At 39.9% G+C, this 22,507-nt stretch overlaps 1 protein-coding gene across 1 annotated transcript in view; it reads right to left on the reverse strand.

The window, feature by feature from the left end:
- The window catches only part of mcu (mitochondrial calcium uniporter), an 89,998-nt gene extending 76,761 nt beyond the window's left edge, over positions 1–13,237 (reverse strand). Inside the window, exon 1 of the mRNA XM_079635937.1 lies at positions 12,746–13,237. Coding sequence (XP_079492063.1) covers positions 12,746–12,865 — 120 coding nt within the window. The 5' untranslated portion in view covers positions 12,866–13,237. The remainder of the gene's footprint in view (positions 1–12,745) is intronic.
- Between the last annotated feature and the right edge of the window lie 9,270 nt (positions 13,238–22,507).

The following is a 22,507-nucleotide window of genomic DNA, read 5'->3' on the forward strand; positions in this document are numbered from 1 at the left end:
AAAACTTTAAACTACTTTTTAAATACGCTGAAAGATCCAGTCGTCAGGGAAAAATGGATGCACTTTATTTTTTGCGGACGTCCCAGTCACGGCAGTGTTAGTTTAAGCGTTTGTTCTATACATTTAAGGATGACTGTTTTGAGGAAAAAATCCCAATATGATGCTTGGCTTTGCCAGAAAACTGTTGCTCAAAGATAAGTCCGTGCCGACTATTCTGGGCTCAACAACGACGACGCAAACTTACTTTTTACCATGGCTAATATAAACACATTTGTATAAGAGAATCTTGAAAATATGTCGCCTTTCTAGTAGGCCTACATGTGATAGAAAATTAAAAATGTTGCCTTTATCAATGCTGCATCTTCAAAGATGGCCTGTGCATGCATTTTTGTCCGTGGTACACCCTATAATTTCATTGAAATTAGTTAAATAATGTTAAACTGTTAGCAAATTAAGCTATAGGATAATTATGCAACAATAATCCGTTTTCAAGTGTCTCGGGTTAATTTTTTTTTATTAATTCAAAATAGTTTCACTTTCCATGTGGACACGAGCTGATCCAGTCTTCGTTGTTGTGGTGATGGTTCATTTTCCTCTGATTCCGGCTCAAACATAATAAGGTTTTATCAGTGCAAGAGCCATCGCTTCGCATGCATCACCCGCTAATAAACAGTTGCGCCGAATCCGCAAATGTTCTGGCTGGGGGCGTTAATAATTGATGCATAGGCACTGACGTTAGCCAATCATAACAGTGGGCGTTAACACTGAACTCTTAAAGGGGAAACACTCCCAAAACAGACTGTTTGAATCAGAGGATGAGAAACAGGGTGGGAAAAGGTCATAAATCACTACATTTTAAAAGTTTTTTGTAAAAAAAACTATAGTAATACTATAATTGCACCTAAGGGAACATAATAATAAAATAAAAAAAAACATGTCATGACCCCTTTAAATAAAGCGGTCTCCTCTTCAATCCAATTAACACGCTTTACATCACTGTTTGATATTTCGATTTTTCCTCTCAAAGTTTACGCAGAAAAAAATTAGGGAAACGTTCTTCATGCAAAAGCAGTGCTAACCCTGATCTAGGTTAAAAAGCGATACTAACCCTTTACTCAAAATGACAAGTGTGAAATGCTGCATAATCAGGGTGGTTTATACGCAGGAAATCCAGAGTTCTCGCGAGAGCATCACTCTGGCATCGAGTACTGATGCTCATTAACTATGCCCTTGTAGGCGAGCTGCACCAATCACATCGGCGTATCTGATATAGGCGGGCCAGAGGAGAGCTAAACAGATGACGACAGCGCTGTTTAAGTCATTAAACATTGCAAGATGGCTATGGATGAATACCAGTTGATTGAAACGGCTTTGGCCGCTACAATGAACGAGTTAGACTTGGCTTTTTATCTAAAAGAGGAACAAAAGACGGCGCTCAAATCGTTCCTTTGCAAGAAGGACGTTTTTGCGGTTTTGCCGACCGGATACGGCAAGAGTCTAATCTACCAGTTAGCTCCGCTGGTATAAGCAATAGATACGTCTCCCCGTGTATTGTTGTGATTGGTTGTGGTGTTATCCAATTTGCGTGCAGTGAGATTTTCAAATGCATGCTTGCCTCGAGTTGGGCGATTTTGATTACTCAATGCCAGACCCTTAATCTTTCCGATTTGGGTCTGGATTTCCAGGCTAGGTGGTTTGTGAGGTTTAAAAAGATGATACACTGGTGTTTAAGCAGTGTGAAAAGCCCATTTGAAGCAGCATATTGGGCAGAGAACCATCCAGCAGATGTTGAAATGGATCTGGTAGATTAATTTTTGTATCTAACAAGTTTGGCACAGTTTCAACTACACTTAAATTGTTATAGCAAGATGCATTCACAATCTGTATCATATCATTAGGTAGCGGGTGATGCTCAGAATTATACAAATTTGCTTAAGGCAAGATCTTGCTACGTGACTCAAATCAACTAGATTTTGGTAAACACTTACTGACTGTTATTAACTGCCTTTGACATTGCCCTCCCATTCCTAGTACCTAGAAGCTCACCAAAATAAAAACAGGAGCACCACGTGAACAGTAATAGAGTGAATTAGAAGGAAAGTTTTAGATCAGATCTGACCAAAGCAATAATTCCTTTGTTCTTTTTTTCCAATGACTACATAAAAGAAGCCACACATTGAAAATCATGGGAAGCCAGAATAATCTGTCCTGATTCCCAGCAATAAATTTTAAGATGTGGATCAAAACTTTAGTCCACTACCAAGTTTACCCTACAGTCTAATTTGCGAAGCGCTTATTTGCTAAGGCATGTGAAAGCACATCTCTGAGAAAACCGAATCGGAATGTTGTTGTCTAAGCTTTGGTTTTCCAATATCTCAACCCCACCCAGAGGACGCCAGTGTGTGAGGCTGCTTTGTTACAGTTAATAAAATCAAGCCCCAAAGGTTAACAGATCAGTTTGAAGGATGGGTTGCTTTTCTTGTTTTTCCACTAAGGAAATTTTTCCTTATTCTTTTCATTCCTTCAGTCACCATTATCCTGCACAACCTCCAACTCACCAACATGCTTAGCTTTTGTGTAATTATATCGATTTCCTGTTGTGATACAGAGCTTAAGTGGACGAGATCAAGCCCCACAGAGTCCGTCTCCCCTCCCATTCTCTTTTCATTCAAAGGGGGAGGTTATGGTGCAGACAGCCCACCGAGAGCTCCGCGACAGGCCTGGCAGGACGAGGAAGTCAGATGGGAGCTTGCAGAACAACTGTGTCCTTGGAAAATCTAGGTCAAGTCAAGTCAAGTCAAGTCATCTTTATTTATATAGCGCTTTTTACAATACAGATTGTATCAAAGCAGCTTCACAGTTATAACATGAAAATACAAAAAAAAAAAAAAAAAAAAAAATTTGAAAATAATTGAATATTAAATGTCCCCAACTAAGCAAGCCAGAAGGTAAGGCAACAGCGGCAAGGAACCAAAACTCCATCAGGTGACAGAAGGGAGAAAAAAACCTTGGGAGAACCCAGGCTCAGTCGGGGGCCAGTTCTCCTCTGGCCAATGAGTGAACAGTGTATGAAGTTCAGAATGAGGGTCAAATACACTCACACACATCTTTAAACCAAAATCCCAAACTGATCAGATAGCCGGTATGACTGGTTCTGCACCTGTCTATTGTATGCAGAAGAAATGGGCAGTCGAGGTAATCGACTAGAAAAACAACATGGCAGCTGTTGAGCCAGTTGGAGCTGGATTGTTTGTTTATGCCGTTCTCAGAGTGCTCTACGGTAAATCTAGCAGAGATCTGTTGTTGTGGTAACTCATTACAGTGTAAACACAGATTTCAGGTCATCGTGTGGACGCCCAGGCTTGTTTGTGGCATTTTAATTGCACTAATTAGCCAGTATAACATGCAAGTAAAGATTTCCACTAACCCCTCCATTAATGATTATTCATTTCTAAGCGCACAACCTTTGTCATTGTATTCTCAATTAACTAAGATAGGCTTGATGAAGGTGACTTACTGTGGATATTTTTAAAGCCATTTTGTATGCTTCACTGAAGAGTAAAACATTAAAGGGACAGTTCACCCAAACGTAAAAATCCGGTCATCATTTTATTCACCCTTATGTCATTCCAAACCTTTAGGACTTTTTCTTCGTTGGAACACAAAAGCATAGTTTTTGAAGAATGTAACAGCTACTCTTTTCATATGATAAAAATGGTGACATGCATTTGTTGTGACCAATCAAACTATGAATTTTCGATATCCAAGCTAAATAATAGCTTGGAATAACTGAAGTGAACTTATATTAGGGTATATTTATCAAAGGTACAAAGGTATTGTTAGAAGATGAATATAGTACACAAGTTATATGGACCAAATGCATTAAACTTTTACACAGTGATAGTGTTGTTGTTGTTTTTTTGTTGTTTTTTAGCTCAACAGACCAGATCCTCATTCACTTTCATTACATGGAAGAGTACAAGAGTAACTACTTGTTCAGTGTTTCTCCTTTTGTGTGGAAGAAAGTCATAAAGGTTTGAAATGACATAAGTATGAGTAAATGTAACTCTTTAACATGAATTTCGGTCACGTCTTTCTGTCTGCACTTTGTGTGAGAATCACATGTGGCCTAGGTATTTGAAATACAAGGCAGAAGTATTTCACACAACATGAACTGTCGACATTACAACAGATCCACCACAAAACCATAGCAAGGTCACTTATCACTTCTCCACTCAGTTCCCCTTAATGACTTCTGACAACAGTTTCAAAGCTTTTCAAACTCCAAATCCAGCCCTGCTGACCCTGGTAAGAAGCGATCAGGGTCTCATTAACAAAGTGAGGTCTTTTTGTGCAGAAAGCTCTATAGGCTTTGTATGTCTACAAAGCCATACAATGTATGTCTCCCTTAAACTTTCAACAGTTTTTAAACATTAAACTTTCAGCTACAAAACAAACATAAGCCAACAAACATCAATGCCCTGCACATCGATCAACCAGGCACAGGGAGCCTCTCAAACCTCAATCCAACACTTAGAAAGAAAACAACTTTTTTTTGACGAAATAAATTTAAGGCGCGTTTCCACCGAAAGTACCCAGAACAATTTGTCCCGGGAACTCTTTTTCCCCCAGACCTGTTGCTGTCTGCGTTTCCATCGCGGTCTAAAGCACCGTGAAGATTAGACAAATTGTTTGAACTCCATTGATTCGAATAGCAAACAACTCTTACTGCACGCACCGCAACAGACTTTTAAAAATGGTGTTTGAAATAAAATGCTACGTGGAGTCAACCAATCAGCATGTTCAGCACCCAAGTCCCACCCCGAAAGTTTCTGAACTATGAAAAAGTACCCGGAACTTCATTTAGACCCTGGTTCCTGCGGTCAAAATACACGGAGTACCACCCCAAAGTCCCTAGATCCTGGGGAAAGTCCCTGCAGTGGAAACACGGCTTTAGTTCCACATGGGCCACTATAAACCAAAAGAGTAGGGAAAAGTAAAAGGTGGAGGTTGCCATAGGTTTTTGAAAAGATGGATAGTGGCTCCACTCCTGTTGTGAAGTAGTATTCTGTGGTTTCTAAGCAGTGAAAGATAAAAGGCAGCCATAAAAATACACCGATAAGAATGACAAGGGCTGAAAATGCAAATAAAGTAATCTCACTCCAAACGCAAAATCAGTTAATTTCCTGATGCTATGCAGTCGAACTGACAAACACTATCTTATATTTAAATACAAAGGTAGGGATTTCAAAAGTACTAGTACTTTGATTCGTGCCATGCGGTAATATGGCTGAATGTGCCAAATTTGCTTCTTGGTCCAAAATGCCATTTCTAACAAATTAATGCAAAGTAACACATTTGGTTTTAAGTGAATGTAAAACTGTATCAAAAATGCATTCGACTTTGTACAGATCTGATATTTTGCAGTTCAAACACGGTTAACTCCACTTGTATATTTGTTTTATAGTTTGTATGCGTTACATGCATTGAATAATTACTTGAATAACTTCTCAATGACGTCATTGAGAAAAAATTGAAGGCAACATGCTATATAATGCTCATATTAATATTTGACTTTTAAAACTAAAGAGTGGATATTACTTTTTGCAATGGTATCAACATTTTATTTCCATTTGTATCAACTATGGAAATTCTGGGAAGCATGACGATAACATCTTATAACTTAGACATCTTATAAATATATTCATAAGTCTTTTCTATTTCGTTATTGGCGGTATCCTCCTTTTATTTTAATATCATTCATATTCCATTAATATATTCCACAATTCCATCAATAAAAACTTATTTTAAAAAAATCCCAGGCTTAATATTTCCCACACTGACTACAAATGACAAGGTCTTGAGTATGCCCGGCAAGCAATCTCTTGCAGTTTGTGTAGGATGGTGTTTTTCACCCCTGAGCTCATGGGTTTCCAGCGAGGTGCTCAAAATGATGAACTGCTTCAAATCAAATAAGACAGATTTCATTCACTGTTGTGCAATTACATAAAAGCTGAATAATGAAAACGAGCAGGGGAAGGTTAATAACAACAGCCAGAAAGAAAAAGAAGTGTAGAAGTGATAAAAGCAGAGGGACCTTCAACGACTAAAAATATGCATACCTACAAACCATTAAACGCATATTTGAAGCACATCATGAAGCATTTCACATGTAAAAGCACGTAGAACCAATTATCGACCCAATCACGCATTCATTCAGCATAACACCAACCTATAGTTAACATGCTGCATCCGTCCGACCGGGATCTCAGCTCGGATGACCTTCGTCTAAAAGCCTCATTTACCAAGCTGATGCAGATCCTCAATGGAGAGAGAGATTTGTTTTCCTGTCAAAAGTAATGACATTGTGATGCATCCAATATTCACCAACCAATGAGAGGGCCAGGCTTCATAACCGTATCAGAATCTAGAAGAAACATCAGAGCAGAAAGGGTAACCAACCATCTCCTCATCCATCATCACATTACTCTCACCGGCCTCCATTACTGCCCGCATTAAGCATGACTTGCACCTATGGGCAATAGAAAAGCACAGCAAGCTGCCCGGTACCACTGAAGAGGTCAAGCCTTCATGTAAGGGCACTTATACTAAAAGCAGCTCTAATAACCTTTAATATTGTCACCTAAAATGCTAAATACTACCCTGTCCTCTCCACACTCAAGAACCACATAATTTTAGCCCACTTAAACTGATTAAGTACAGAAAGAAGATGGCTATTAAGACAGTGAAAAGGTCTTCATTTAAAGCTGAATTTTATGTTTGGCATAAATTGTGTGATTTGACAGAAATTTTAAAGGCTCTGCTCCAAAACCTAGTTAAGACATCATAGGTATATGCTACAGGGACAAAGGCTGTTCCAAGAAGTTGCCATCCAAGAAATCATCCAAAACGCTAAAAAACAAGAGAAATTTATTCAATACCCAAAAAAATATAAAAAAATTTAATCAAATTAATGAGGACTACTTTTGGCTAAATTATGCTTAGTAAAGTACTGCACTGTTAGCTTAACAATATGCAAATGCCAAACTCTATTAATATAATTTGTGATTCATTGTATCATTTGTACTGATATGTAGTCTTCCAATGCATGAGGCGTAGTATTTGGAGGACGCAAACACAGAAGGGTTGCTGCCCATTTAGGGAGTTACAAATGACATTGCATACAGAAGATACTCAGGAATGCAGTAGACCGGCAGTAGTCAGCTCACTAGGCTTTGGAACAGTCACTATAGCTGGTTCCTGAATCACATACTGTCTAATAGTACAACATTTGAGGAACGAACTTATGTTATGTTCTGAAAAAATATGTTCCGACATTCATAAATCCTCTTACGTGGCCACATGGGATTCACTGGATGCATACATCAGAATCCTGCAGGAGTAGGTGATATACTTTTCACCAACTGTTTTATGAATGCTATGAATTCGGACAGTCTACTCAATCCATGTACTGCTTTTCGCCTCCTAAATAGTGAGGAAGTGAGTGCACGGTGTGAGATACAGCTGGAAGAAAAGCTTCTGTTTATGATGTTGTCAATCCCTCTATTTAAGCATTTTGTGTTTATACTTCAGTGGGGAAAGATACACAGGGACACAATGTTGAGCAGTTTACGCATACCCAAATGTATGTAATAGTAATGGTCAATTACAAAACTGCATCTAAGGGTTTAGAATGATTAAAAGGCACAACTGTACCAAGCCATAATTAGGTGCACAACCATGAACACTGAACCAATGGGTCATCTTTTTATGAGACATAAAGGAAGAGTATTGCATAATTTTGAGCTTATTATTCAGTCCAGAGTTTGCCCTTTCTGACATTCCTCAAGGCTGAATAAATGACACGCTCTATTGTTAAACCATTTTAAAAGACTACTCATTCTTAAAATCCTAATCAGCATCCATATATTGATTACTAGGTGTGTTTGCAAAGGCAAGCATTACTATGACTATTCATGCAACCATAAATGGTAGCAAAGTGCAAAGCTCCATAAATCATCAACACCAAAGAAGATATATTGAGGAATGTTTTTGTTCATTCCATGGGGTCCAAAACAACATGGACCCTATTAGTCTTTATTGTATGGAGGGGAAAAAACTAAGAAATCTATTTTAAAAAAATCTTATTTTGTGTCAAAGGTCCGAAACAACATGTAAATTGACACAATTACCTTTTTTGGTGACCTATATGTGATTAGGCTGGCTTCTTTGTCCACTTTTTAAAGTGCTTGTGGCAGGATGCTCTAAAATAGTGTCCAATGTATTCTGTATGGCTTTGGCAACAGTGCTTTAGTGGGGATGAAATGCAAAAAAAACTCATTGTTAATATGATCATGCATCTAAGCACATTTTAACTTGTCAGCATTCTAGTCACAGCGGTGCTCTCTTTTATCAACACAAAGGATAGTTGTGTGCCAACAGCAATCTGAAAACATATAGAGCTCCTTATAACAGATAAGAGAATGCTTTATTGAGACATTCACTGAAAGAGACAGGCAGACCAGTATTATAAAACCATTTAAATTAAACAAATATAAAGCCACAGAAACACATCCGTCATGTTATGTTGCTCATCAAGCATTGTCCTTTTAGATAGTTTTGATAGCCAAAACAACCTGGAACATAACACTGGACGATCACAAACTATTCGGTTAAGAGTTGTTGCCTCACCAATGGCTGTCAAAACGGACAATGAGAGTTGCAATCTCTGTCTAGAGACCAATCTCCCTCTTCTCCTGCTACTCTAGATCACTGAAGCCGCTCAGTCAATCACGACGGCAGTTAATTTAAGGCCACTTAAATCCAAATTGGATAAACAGACACTGGGCAGGAATATAATTCAAAACCGTTCACTTAAAAAAAATACTGGAACCAAATGATTTCATGATGTCCCTGATCACAAAGAGAGAGTGACGGCAGTAAAAATACAAATTCATCCAGTATATAATAACATTTCATTTTAAAATGACATTTATACATACATTTGAAGAGGTCACATGATGCTATTTTTAAAGATCACCTAATTGCGTCCACTTTCGGAAGGCCAAATAAAGTGCTTTTGCTCTCGTATAGAAACACAAAGCGTCTCACGACATGGCGGTGACGACTACGATACCTGAAGCCACGCCCTCTTTCTTTGCATATGCATTTGGGTGGCATTATGCATATATTTCCACCTAGTGACGTAGGATTCGATCGAGGCATTTTAGCTGTCTGGAACTGCCTTCTCCTTTACATACAAAAAAAGGTTTTGTGGGAAACTTTGAGCTTTGTAAATTTGCAGACCTTACGCTACATAACGCACTAAAGAAATAGGAAACCATGAAAACGCATCATATGACCCCTTTAAATTGATGAAACTAAACTTTTTGGATTGTCACATCTCCTAAAATGTTTGCAAGTTGAAAGGCCAGGTTCAACACGTTTGCTGTCATGCCGATGGGAAAAAACACTCCATACATGCTTGCTTGAGTCACTTCAATATGATGTCATCACTGATATTTATTCATCTGTGTAAATACCAATAATATACCCCACAAGTGAATCATCTAATGGGTTTTGAATGGAGCATAAAAATGGCTAATATGGCCGAAAAAAATCTTTGGTACGGAATGCATGACTCCAGATGGTTGGAAATGAATGCTGCATGTTTCTTTTAACATCTCTAAGGTATGCAGAGGGACACACCTCCCAGAATTCATAGCGTTACCCTGAAGCTAGCTAGCTCCCCCTCCTCATATGCTTGAAGAAACTGAGCAAACTCAACAATTCACGGCCCAGATTGATGACCCTTAAAAAGACATGGCAGAAAGCCACTGGAGTGGACCACAGAGATCACAGGGTGATCTACTTCTTATCAGTATACTTTGTTTTTCAGCAGTCTCTGTACTTGTCCACATTCAAAAACGGAGGCTTTTATTGAACAGTTGAGTCAATAGGGAGCTAACGAGAGTTAAGTGCATATCTCAGGGGTCTGACATCAGAGTCAGGATTAATATCTGACAGTGCGACTGGCGTTTCAGCTCGTGATCCAAGAAGACGTTTTTTAGCATTAGCACTCTCCACTGCTCGTGTCCAGCTAAGGATCAAAGTGTTTTTAGACACTCAAAGCCTTATTATTTCTACTGAACGGCACAGTCCTTAGGGAAAGCGTTGTGCTTTAGCAATTCGTTAAACACCTCACAGCTGTGCTTCGGATGTTTATGATAAAACGGTGCTTTGAGACTTGATGCTCAGGCAGCATGGCCTTTCTGTCAGAGACCCGTCACTGCCGTGTCTCAGCCTGACAGGTTTGTGCCGCGCACCGTAAGAGGCCACGGCTTGGTTTGGAAAACACTATAAATGCCAGCAGAGCCACAAATATCACTGCCCAGAGAGAAATAAACAAACAAGAAATTCATGATGGGATTGCTTAATCCACAGTGTACCATAAGGAATTTAAAAGAGTGGTAGTTTTGAATAATTAAAAATCACAACCTAGACCCATTGGAAAAACATGCCTCTACCTACATTTTTTGAACATCCAAATCCATATCTTATACGCACAATTCAAATGAACACGAGTGGCAGTAAAACACCAACAACTTGAATTCCTTTTCACACAAATGATGATTAAAATGGGCAGATTGTTGATTAATAAAGATTTATTTTTGTAGGTTCCTTGCAAACTGCTGCCGTGACATTATCTGTAAACTATGTTTGCATCACATAATAAGCTCCATATGTATGGCGTAGTAAACTTGCTTGGAAGCTGAACTGGTTCAGCATTGTGTGGTGCACTCAGGTACGAGTCCCCTTAAACACGAGTCATGATAAAGCATGTTACAAATGCATTTCTCTCATCACGTTTACTTTGGTAACACAATCAGTTTGATTTAGGGTTTAGTGTGTGGGGAAGGTTAACGTGATAGAGCACTAAACTTTTAACACCACTGACTGGACATTTCATTTCTGAACTGCTGTGAAGCAACGTAGCCAGATTCACATTCACGAAGCAACGATGTATCATTTGCAATTGCAAATGTCGACACAGGCACATTTTTCTTGTAACCCTGGGTTGAAAAATCATTGTTTATATATACAAAACTGGTCCAAACTGCCAACTTGTTCAAAAACATAAATACAAAGTAAGTTTTTAAGTACGGACAATAAAAAATGGCACTGTAAGCTATAAAATATCACTGTATTAGCAATATGCCAGTGTACCAAAACGTGTTTTTTCTATGCTATCCTTTGTCCAAAAAAACATAAATAACATGCTTTTGCTAATGTGGGAAATTAAGCATGTAAGAATAAAGTATTATGAATTGTAGGCTACTGTAAGTGTTTTCAACAACAAAAAATACTATGGTACTACCACAATAATATTGCCCAGAAAATAGGGAACTAACCTAGCACTTTGTTTAAAAATATGTACTTTTAGTAAATGTGGAATATTAAGCTGTTCCTCAAATGTGTTAGCGTCCAAAATCAGGCTATATTCTCATGGTAATACCACAGCTCCTAGATGAAAGGGAACTGCTGGCCTTCCTCTTCACACTCTTCTCGTTTTTACCAGAAAGTCATTGAGGAGGAACAAATCAAAAGCTATGATGGTGGTGTCTCAGGGACTGCCCGCATGTTTTCTCTCCAGCTGACGAGCTTCCAAAACATGCTTAGAGCGCCATTGAGCAATGCGCACTGGAGTTCGCTCAAAGGAAAACCCACAGGCTTGCCCCTGGAAACGGGAAACACCCGCAGGAAGAAAGGGAGGTGTGTGGGAGTAAAGAGGAGGAGTGGCATAATTAAACGAAGAACTGAACTGAACATGCTTTGCCTGAGAGAGAGTCGAAATCGAATCCTTCCCCCCCAACAATGACAGTGCTCAGACGGGCAGGGGGCGTTCTCACTGTACGCATTCTTGCGGTTTTTTTATTTTTTTTTATTCTGAGTACGCATACGTCAGACGGGTTACGTTGCGTTTTTAGGCGGCGCGTCAAGTTAAGAATAGTTCAACTTTTAAAAACGCGTCTCGAGAACGTTTAAACGCAATTAACGTCCTGTGAGAACGCAGGAGTCCTGCTGGCTGCCGCACTGTCACTCTCTCTCTGATCGCATTGTACACACACACAATCGGACACTGCAGTGGATCAAACACACTCATACGGTCCGTCCAGTTCGGCAAAGCTTGAAAGAACACGTTGCATGCTTGAAATCAGTGAAACGGTCCAATGCCACGTAATCAATCACGGAGAGCGCGTGATGTCTCGGAGTTGTCGGTGCAGTCAGCGTTAAAGTTGAGACCACTGTTGCTTTCAAGGTTATCCAGGAACGGATTGCACGAACCGAATGCGCCAAAGCGCATCCGGTCGCTCTAGTGCAATTCTCTAGCATGCATGGCATGCAAACTTGAAATGTAATGTTCATACATGAAACATGAGTCGAGCCAAGACACTGACTGCACATGTGTAAACGCCTCCAGTAAACGGGACGTCTTGTATAGCTAGACTGAAAGTGCACTGGTTAATGATGCAGCACTGCTGATCATCACTGTGCAATGCACGACAACACTCAATGCGGACAGCAACGTCCCAAAACACTTCCTTCGCGGGTTGTTTTTATCTAATCCTCACCAGAGAGAGGAACCCAGCCCCCTTATCTCTCTCATCACAACCCTCCCCTTGTCCAGCAGCTGCAGCAGCGGTAGTAGCAGCACCCATGTTCGGTTTCCATTCCAGGAACTCACCGTTCTTGTGCTCTGATGCTGTCGCTGTGAGGAGACACCGAATGCGGGGAAAGCAGAAGAGGCTACGGCTCCGCTGCTCCGGGACAGGAGGAGGACCGATCTACACACTTTCGCAGCCATCTCTGAAATGAATCCCCGGCCGAGAGAACGCAAGTGCTGCGGGCGAACCGACTGAGACTGTTGGAGGAAAGGGAGGGGAAATAGGAAGGGCTGCTGGGCTGGGCTAATATTTCATACACACACACGCAACACTACACACACACGTATTGCCTATGCCTACACAACAAATGTTTCAAAAGAAGGATGCTGTAGTTCCGCGTTCGAAGCAAAGTATTTATAATGGGTGAAACTCTGAGACAGTTATATTGTTATATCTCATAACGCATTCTGAAATGTCAGTATAAGGAAGTCGAGTAGACTGAAATAACACGGTCTCTAGGACAACATGAAAGGAGAGTTCTGATTGGCCGAGCGGTTACCTGCTGGCACTGCTTGGAACTCTTTTAGTCCAATGAGAAGAGGCGCAGCTCTGTAGTTTTGACAACTTGAAGAGAACGCCAGCTCAGCCAATCAGAGAACGCGGGACGCTCGCACGCTTGTGTTCGCTCTCTGTGACAGGAAAAAAAAATGTTTATATTGAATATAATATTATTATACAATATTAAACCACTAAGTAAAATACTTAATATTTTATTTCCGAAATTATGTATTTTGAGAGTCACACATCTGTTAACTGCAAAGACATAGGGATCCCAAAGGTAGGCTACCAGTTTTGTCAGCCATGTACACTTTTAAAGTCACAATGAAATCAAATTCTTATTTTCCATGGCATATTGCAGTATTTCTTAAAAATTATTTATCCGTGCACATCTTTTTTTCTGGGGGTTGTAATGCATAGATTTTAATATTGGGGGGTTATCTCCCCACTCCACCCCCCCCCCCCCCCCCCCCCCTCTATATTTAACGTGGTGGATGATCAATATAGATCTTTGAATCGCATTGTATATTGCTCCATCACAGACACATTTAAATGAATTAGAAACATTAACATATAACATTTATTATAACTGAATTAACCTATGTGGAATGCATTGCACCAATAAAATCAATTTTAAAGTTCAGATCAGATATAACATTTTTGTTAAAGGGATAGTTCTACCAAAAATTAAAACATTCTGTCATTATTTACTGCATTATTCCAAAACTGTATCACTTTCTTTCTTCTGTGGCATATAAAACATTTTTTATATTATTTTATATTATTTATATATTTTATAAAAATTTGCTATTATTTTAGAACTGTCCTAGTGTTCTTTTTGTTCATACAATGGAAGTCACTGGTAACCAACATTCTTCAAAATGTTTTATTTTGTGTTCCGCAGAAGAAAGAAAGTCATACACATGAAATGACTATGGGGAGGGCAAGTGATGACAGATTTTTCATTACTGGGTGAACTATCACTTTAAAGAACTAAATTCAATAAACATTCAATAAAAAGAGTAGCCTATATTTCATAGACCTGCTGTTCCACTGTGTCACTGTGTCATTCATTTTTGACTCTTGGCAACTGGTCCATCCTGTCCATTATATAATTATGTCTCTATTATTAGTCTGTCCTTCAAACAGATCTTTGGAGTTATGGGACATGAAAATGCCAAACCGCATTTAAAGGTGACCTATGCAGGGTTTTTACCTTAACTGAACAGCTTCGGAGTCATTGGAATGGTTATATAACTTTTTTCGGGTTGAATGGTGGTCGTCTCGCACCCTCCTATCACCCTCCTATCATCCTAAAGGGAAAAAACACCCTTGCAACTTTGGGCTGGCGGGCCACCGCGTCAGGAAGTATCGCGTGATATCAGGTCTCGCAATGTAACGAATTGCTTTACGGCAAAAAAATCAGCTAAAATTATGTAATTATTGCGCTCCCTCATGCTGTTCGAACCCGAATGAAGAAGAAGTTGTAAAGAATGTCCCGTCTGCTTTGATGTCGTTGATACTAGCCTCTGGTATCTGAGAGTCGCCAATGAGTTTTTCGACAGTGTTGTCAAATGTCTATTCCGAAGCTGTAGGGGGAGCTCTATAGAGAAACCTGCGAGCAAATAGCTAGAAAACAGCGAAGAAATTCCCGAAACTGCATAGCCCTGCTTTAATATACTCTATTAAGACAGCTAATACACTTAAAGCAACAGCAGCACAATTTACACACTTTGATATTCAATCTGGTATATGCATATGGTGTTTCTCTGAGTCCCGCTGTAGGTCTTGTTTCTGATCTCAAAAAGATCACTAAGCAGCCAAATACAATTGAGGCTTTTAAATATATGTTTTGTCTGTTCAAGACTTGCATGGTAGGTCACACCCTGTAGCTCAAACTGTTGTTAACACATTCCAGAGTTCAACCTATGAATGACTGTGTGCATGTCTTCAACGTATGACTCTAATGCGTACACACAGACACTACAGTAGTATTCCAAAAGATCATTCATCAATATAAGGGATTAGTTTAGCATTGATCCGATTTAGCATTGATTTTTTTTCATAAACACTTATATCTACTATGTACTTCATTAACAATTTCACCATAGATAATGCACAGATCATTACATCTTACTTGAATCTCTGCTGATGTTCAAATATTTCAAATAAATCTTTAAACTTTACTATTTATATGTGAACATACGAACAACTGTCCGGTCAGATGGGATTTGTGTTACCTTTGAGCTTTGGTTCACACCCAAGGTTTCCCTCTTCACCCTTAAGGAGTGGTTTACTGCTTTGTTTGCCTGCATTTTTATGACCACAATTGATAAAAGCTCTCAATAAATAAATGTGAACTGTGGCCTGTAATGTACCTTTTCATTTTAAATAAACATTTTAAAATCACTGTTATACAATCGGATTGGGAATAAATCTGATACTTAAGATTAGGAATTGGAAACTTTTTATAAACATTTAAATTTCGATTCCTGTGTGCATATTTCAATTTGATTTGAAATAATTTTCAAGCACAATAAGACGTGTTTCATATTCCCTGGCTTTGGCATGCCTGAAGAGCAGGGACGTCCATGTTATAAAACCTAGTAGCGAAGGTAGATGGTGAAGACCAGCCGGCTGCCGCACAAATAACCCCAATGGAGACTCAGATGGACCAAGCCCAGGAGGAGGCCATTCTCGCCACGTGCATCGCCCTCAAGGAGCCCAGGTTGCACTGTGCCCATAGGAGGAGCCGTCTCTGTCTTGTAAAGAGACCATGACCTGAGGCCGCCCTGGCGATTTATGAAGGCTACCACCGTCATGTTGTCCAAACGGACAAGGATGTGGTGCCCCTGTAGGGCTGACAGGAAGGTTTTGAGATCCAGAAAAAACACCATCATTTTGATGCCATTGATATGCAGGTGTTGCACCAGGCTGGACGAGGAGCCGAACGCCGGCTTGCCCTCGCACAGAGCTCCCCAACCCGAGTTGGAGGCATCTGCCGTGACATCCTTCCATCTAGAGGTCAGTCCCAATCAAATGCCTGTGGTCCAGCCTGAGGCACAAATATCCCTCAGGGACTCAGGCTTTCAGCCAATACTACAGGGACTGCATGTGGAACAGGCCCAGCGGTTCAACAGAGGAGGCGGCTGTCGTCAGGTCGAGAAACCTCAAGCTTTGAGGGGAAGGACAGCCCCCACTTTGAAAGATGCCTGCTAGCCACTGAATACTCAGTAAGCATTCCGGCATGATCCAGGCCCGCATCCGAGCCGAGTCGATAACTGCCCCCAGAAAAGCGACTCGCTTGCTGGGAGACAAGGAAGCTCTTGGCTGAATTGATTCTGAGCCCAAGATGCTTCAGGTGGCAAAGGAACAGCAATCTGTGAGCACAGAGCTCGTGCTCTGACCGAGCCAACAGAACCGAAACCAAACTAGACCGGAGTGCTGGAACCAAACTAGACCGGAGTGCTAGGATCCAAACACCACGGTCTGCACAAAAAAACAGCTCACGTGGACAGAGGAGCGCACAGCCCGAGCAAGTTCGAAACCTTACGCTCACCATGACAAGACAATAGGAGTGTCAGAGCTCTGTCACCAAACCAAGAATGAACAGAATGAAGTGACAGAACCCTGACAGAAACAAGAATGGATTTAAATCATGTGCACCACAACTTAACAGATAAATACCTTTTTGTCTTTATTTCAACTAAGTGTAAAATATATATATATTTAATAATATACTGCATACTAATGTGTTACTAAGCTACCTGTATCTATAGCCTAATATAGTCTGCCTGGCGTAGTCTGTTTATGGGATTTGGCAGGTTAGGTAACTAGGTTAACTTCTTATTTTATACATATGATTTTTTTGGATACATCTAACATACTTTCGCAATTGTTTAGGAACTTTTTTCCTGGCAACTTAGCAAAAAGACTAAATACTATTCCAATAGAGTTTTTTAGCTCAAAATCCCATCTGGTAGAATTCACTTTAACCGTACAATTCATGCTGTATTATTTTTTTCTGCTGTAATTGTTTTATAAGGCATTTTCAGTTAAAAACCTTTCTACCTGACCTCATCCTTAAAGGGGTCTTATTATGTCCGTTTACAAGATGTGATATAAGTCTCAAGTGTCCCTAGAATATGTCTGTGAAGTTTAAACTCAAAATACTCCATAGATAATTCATTATACCATGTTGTAAATGCCTAAATTTAAGTGGAAGGAAACACATGCTGTTTTCGTGCATACTTCTCTACATGCAAATGAGCTGCTGCTCCCCAAACCCGCTTTACAGAAGAGGGCACAGCCTTTACATCTCGTGCCTCGGATACTCTGCCAAAAACTGACAAAACATCTGTTTGGTTATGATTATCATCTCTATTGCAGTCACGCTCACGTGACATTGCCGTTCTCCTTCATCATGAAAGTTTATTTTCTGCATGCGTTTTAAAGCCATATCAGTCTAAACTTCTTATATATGGTTTTCTGTGCGCAAACGTCGATCTGAAGCACGCGCACAGAAAGCTGGCTGTCAGACGAAGCATCCCAGGAGTATTAAACTAAGTTCTTTCACATCTCATTGCATTAAACTATCAAATACACACAAGGTTATGTCAAAAACACACAAAGTTCACATAAACACAGTCGGTTATGTCTGTGAATGTAAACAGCACGTAAAGAAATCGCATGTGTATATTAGATCTGTGTATTAAAGTGAAAGCAGCGTATATACAGTACATCTGCAGTATATGCTGTTAATATAAATCATACAACCAAAGAAAACAAGAAAAGCTCTCTCTGTTATTGATTGAATAACTTAGTAGCTATAATAAGAATACATTTCTTACTTGAATGCTGCTGTTAAATGCTCTGGTGAGGAGATAAACATGGCGGACTGTGTACAGCTCCCTGAGGGGCGGAGCTAAGTACGTCAGCTGTCGTGGGCGGGGCCTAAGCATTTGTGACATCACAAAAGCTACAGTCTGCAAATGGCTTGTTCTGAGACACTGCTAATGATTTATGGGTTTTAAAAAAAAGGGTGGTTGTGTACACACATTCCCGACACACATTTATGTTAATTTTAAGTAAATTTTGCATAGGTCCCCTTTTAAAATAACTTTTGTTGGCATACCCTATTATAGTTACGTTTAATTTGACACATTCAATTATATGTTTTACTTAAAACAATTTAATATAGATGTTTTATAAGTGATTAACAGTGTAATTAAAGTGTTAAATGCTTGACATTTTATTAGTTTGGGACATTGGTCCAAGCAAATCTGGACTATTCAGACTAAAGAATATCCACCTACCAATCCTTGACTCATCTTGAGACTTAAGCTTTATATACAGATGGTCATTAGTTTTTAGGACAACATGTGCATTCAACAGCTGTAAGGCTTATGTAATTCGTTAACTTGAGCCATGTGATTGAGGCTTTTTTTTCACACCTGCTGCTGAGTCACAGACCCCTAAAGGCCCGTTTCTAACAATGACACCAGCCTGAAAACATGGCTGCCATCCTGATTCTCTCCCAACTCTCTCTGAGTCGCTCCTGTGTTGCCATGGGGGATAATCAGGCACATACTTGTTCTTCTCAAAATACTGAGGAGTCTTATCAGTGAATCTGCACGTATTGCAGGGAAGTCAAATGAACTCCGACAGATAAGTCAAAACCAAACAAAAGCTCTGTTCTTAACTTGACAATCTGGACCGGAGTGAAGGGGTTTGATTTAGCTGACACAAGCTACAGCCAGTATTCATGAACTTTAGGACTAAAGGAAGCATGTGGGTTGAAAGGAGGTTAGAACAAAAGAAAGCATGTTAGCTGATAGCAGTGCTTAGGATAATGGCTGTCCTCTCATAATAGTGCACTATCACGGTTTTCTCCAGAGCGGCTATAGGCCTACAGTATATATAAATGAACTAAATTAATAACTTTTTTGCAACAAAATTAAACATCACTGAACTTACTTAAGCTGGACTGTGACGCTATTTTCTTCTGGAAACAAACTTGTTGCAACTCACTGTTGCATTTTCTTGTTATCTCTGTAAAGCTGCTTTGAAACAATCTGTATTGTAAAAAAACGCAATAAAAATAATTGTGGACTTGACATTTAAGGGTTTAGGGGGCGATTTCGGACACAGCCAAAATGTAAATTCTGCATGTAAATATTATAATGATGTCATCAATTAACTGCGATGCTTGAAGCAAACCCCCTATATGTCTTTGTGGTGTTTTTAATATGCTTTAAGACAAACCATGTGAAAATTCATAGTCAAGACCATTGCAGAGTACTTTATCCTTAAACCTGAAGTAAACCAAAGACAGTCTCAAAAATGTGGTTTGAAATCGCTGGTGTTTCTGACATCACAAACTACCTTGTAACCAATCAGGTCAACGTGCGAGTGGATCTCTGAGCTGAGTGAGTGAGTGGAGACGGGGCTAATTTGCATATACTAAATGAGGCAAGGGTGTAGAGTTCTACACATTCAACCTATTTTAAGGCATGAAGACATTTGTTTTCGAGGAAAAAAAGGCCCACTTAAGTGCCTTGAAACGCGCAGCTTTGTATGATGCGTTGGCGTTGATTTCCACTGAAACAGGAAGCTACGGCGGGACATTGAATGGCTCCTCCCCCTTTTCAAATAGCCAATAGCGTTTTGTTTATCTCACAGACTGCGACTGCGAGTCGTACTTGACAGCACAATGGAAGCGAATCCGAGCGCTGATACGTTAGAGGTGTAAATAAATTGTAGCGATTTCATTCTGAAAACGGAATAAAACTTGAGCGTTTGAGCAACTGAACACACATCTCCAACCCATATTGCTCCGTGACGTGACAACGGTAGTGATGTCCGGTTCATGAACGAATCGTTCTTTTGAACTGGTTATTTTTTTGTGAAAAGGTCGAACAAGTTCACCAAGTCGAACTGAATCGTTCAAAACGGAGTCAGCGCTGATCCAGTTTTCTAAATTTACTCACTTTTGGACGTGCCTAACAGTCACTCCTCCGACTCAAAATAAACAATATCCCGGAGTTTATGTTACTCCAGTAACTCCGACAGTTCACTGATGGAACTGATGAGCATGAGCAGCTGACACTGAGCATGCGTTTACTACCGAACGTACAGTCAGTAGCCTACAGTACGGTCACTTTGCCCAGGTGGTATTTATAGCATAGGGGGCGGGACGCTTTAGATTCTAGAGAGCATTTGATTGGACAGAAGATGTGATGAGAAGCTGAAATCCGCGGTGATGTCATACAATTCCGTGATCAATTTTAGCGGAAGTGTGAGACTGTAAGTTTTGAATGCTTATATCTCCTAAATGCAAATTTTGTCATTGTTTTGGAACACACCAGCTTATTTGTAACATACTAAGAGCTTAAAAACTTACATTTTGATTTCAGGGGGCCTTTAAAGTCGACATGAAATCAAAATTGACCCTATTTACTTTGTTAGCGCATATTACTAGTCTTGTGGTGAACAATTAATCCGTGCAAGTTAATACACAGAAAAACAATTGTTTGCCGTGGTAATCTTTAATCAAAGTCTGAAAAGTTACTTCCGGTCTGGAATGGCGTTCCTTTTCTGATGACGTCGGTTTGGCGGTTTGGGTTGAAAACGCTTAAAGTCCGCGTGAACCGGAAGTTGCAAACGACTTTTCTCAAGTGTTGTGACGCATTTCCGAGTGAAACGGAATATTGAACAGAGGGCAGGGTTTTACTTTAGCGCCCCTCCTCTCCATCTCTCGCCCATAGCAGAGTAACGTTGTGAGGGAGTGGTTAAACGATTAACCAACCCAAGTCGTCAAGCCTATGTCATCAGAAAAATAACCATTCCAGACCCGGAAGTAACTTTTCAGACTTTGATTAAAGATAACTCCGGCAAACAATTTTTTTCCGTGTATTAACTTGCACGGATTAATTGTTCACCACAAGACTTGTAATATCCGCTAACAAAGTAAATAGGGTCAATTTTGATTTCATGCCGACTTTAACCACTCCCCTCCAAAACGTTACTCTGCTATGAGAGATGGAGAGGAGGAGCACTAAAGTAAAACCCTGCCCTCTGGTCAATATTCAGTTTCACTCTGAAATACGTCACAACACTGGAGAAAAGTCGTTTGCAACTTCCGGTTCACACAGACTTTAAGTTTTTGTGCCCTTTGAATTCATCCAAGAGATCAAGAGGTCAGTCTCTGATTACTGGTCACATTTCTTTACACATGCAAATTTGCAGGTCAGAAATCCTCAAATTTGACCATTGGTAAGGAGCACTTTTTTTTTCTTATCTTCCGTGTTTAAAGGAGAACTCCGGTCAATTTTAACATTGAGCTCAATTTTTTGTAAATTTAGAGTGCTGTCAATACAGAGAACAACGACAAAAATCTGTGTTGCCTACACCGTGTTATCCTCTTTTTAAGGCAACACCGATTTTTGTCGTTCTCTGTATTGACAGCACTCCAAATTTACTAAAAATTGAGCTCAATGTTAAAATTGACCGGAGTTCTCCTTTAAGTGCGCGTGAATGGAAGTGATTGGCGCATGATGACTAGTGCAACTGACTTTACAACTAAAAAATGTGCAGATGGAACGCAAGAACACATCCTGCGTGAAGAGTAGAAGGTTGAAATGATCTACAAAACAAAGTTCGAGTGGAGTCTGTTTGACTCCAAGAGGTTTGAGTTAATTAATTGTGGAGAAGAAGAATTAGAAGAACTAGATTTGCATTTCCTGAAGGAAACAGTGGTGCTTGCAAGGAGAGCAAAGAAACTTTATAAATTAAAGTTTCAGGTAGGCCTAAGTTATAAAACACCTGAGGTGAAGTGGTTTGGATTAATTAATTGCTTAAAACTGTTTTAAAGAAATATTTAATATAATTTAAATTGATAAACAACGTTCTCAGTACTCAACGGGCCATTATGTTGCAGGAACGGAGAATAAGGAGAGGACATAAGGACTGTAACCAAAGCGACACGGAAACATTTGTCAGCTCCTGAATGGACTCCACACCTGATGACTCGTGCATGGCAGAATATTAAACTCACACACACACACACACACACACACACACACACACACACACACACACACACACACACACACACACACACACACGACTGGACAAGATAAGCAGAAATCTGAACCAGCATTACTCGTTCTGTTGGAACTATCACACACACACACACGATTAACAGTTTGTAACCTGAGTCCATTTCTTTCATTCATGCACACACACACACAGATGACAGATAGCCACAGCATCAACATCGTCTC

The sequence above is a fragment of the Phoxinus phoxinus genome (assembly GCF_949152265.1).
Source record: "Phoxinus phoxinus genome assembly, chromosome: 14".
NCBI lineage: Eukaryota > Metazoa > Chordata > Actinopteri > Cypriniformes > Leuciscidae > Phoxinus > Phoxinus phoxinus.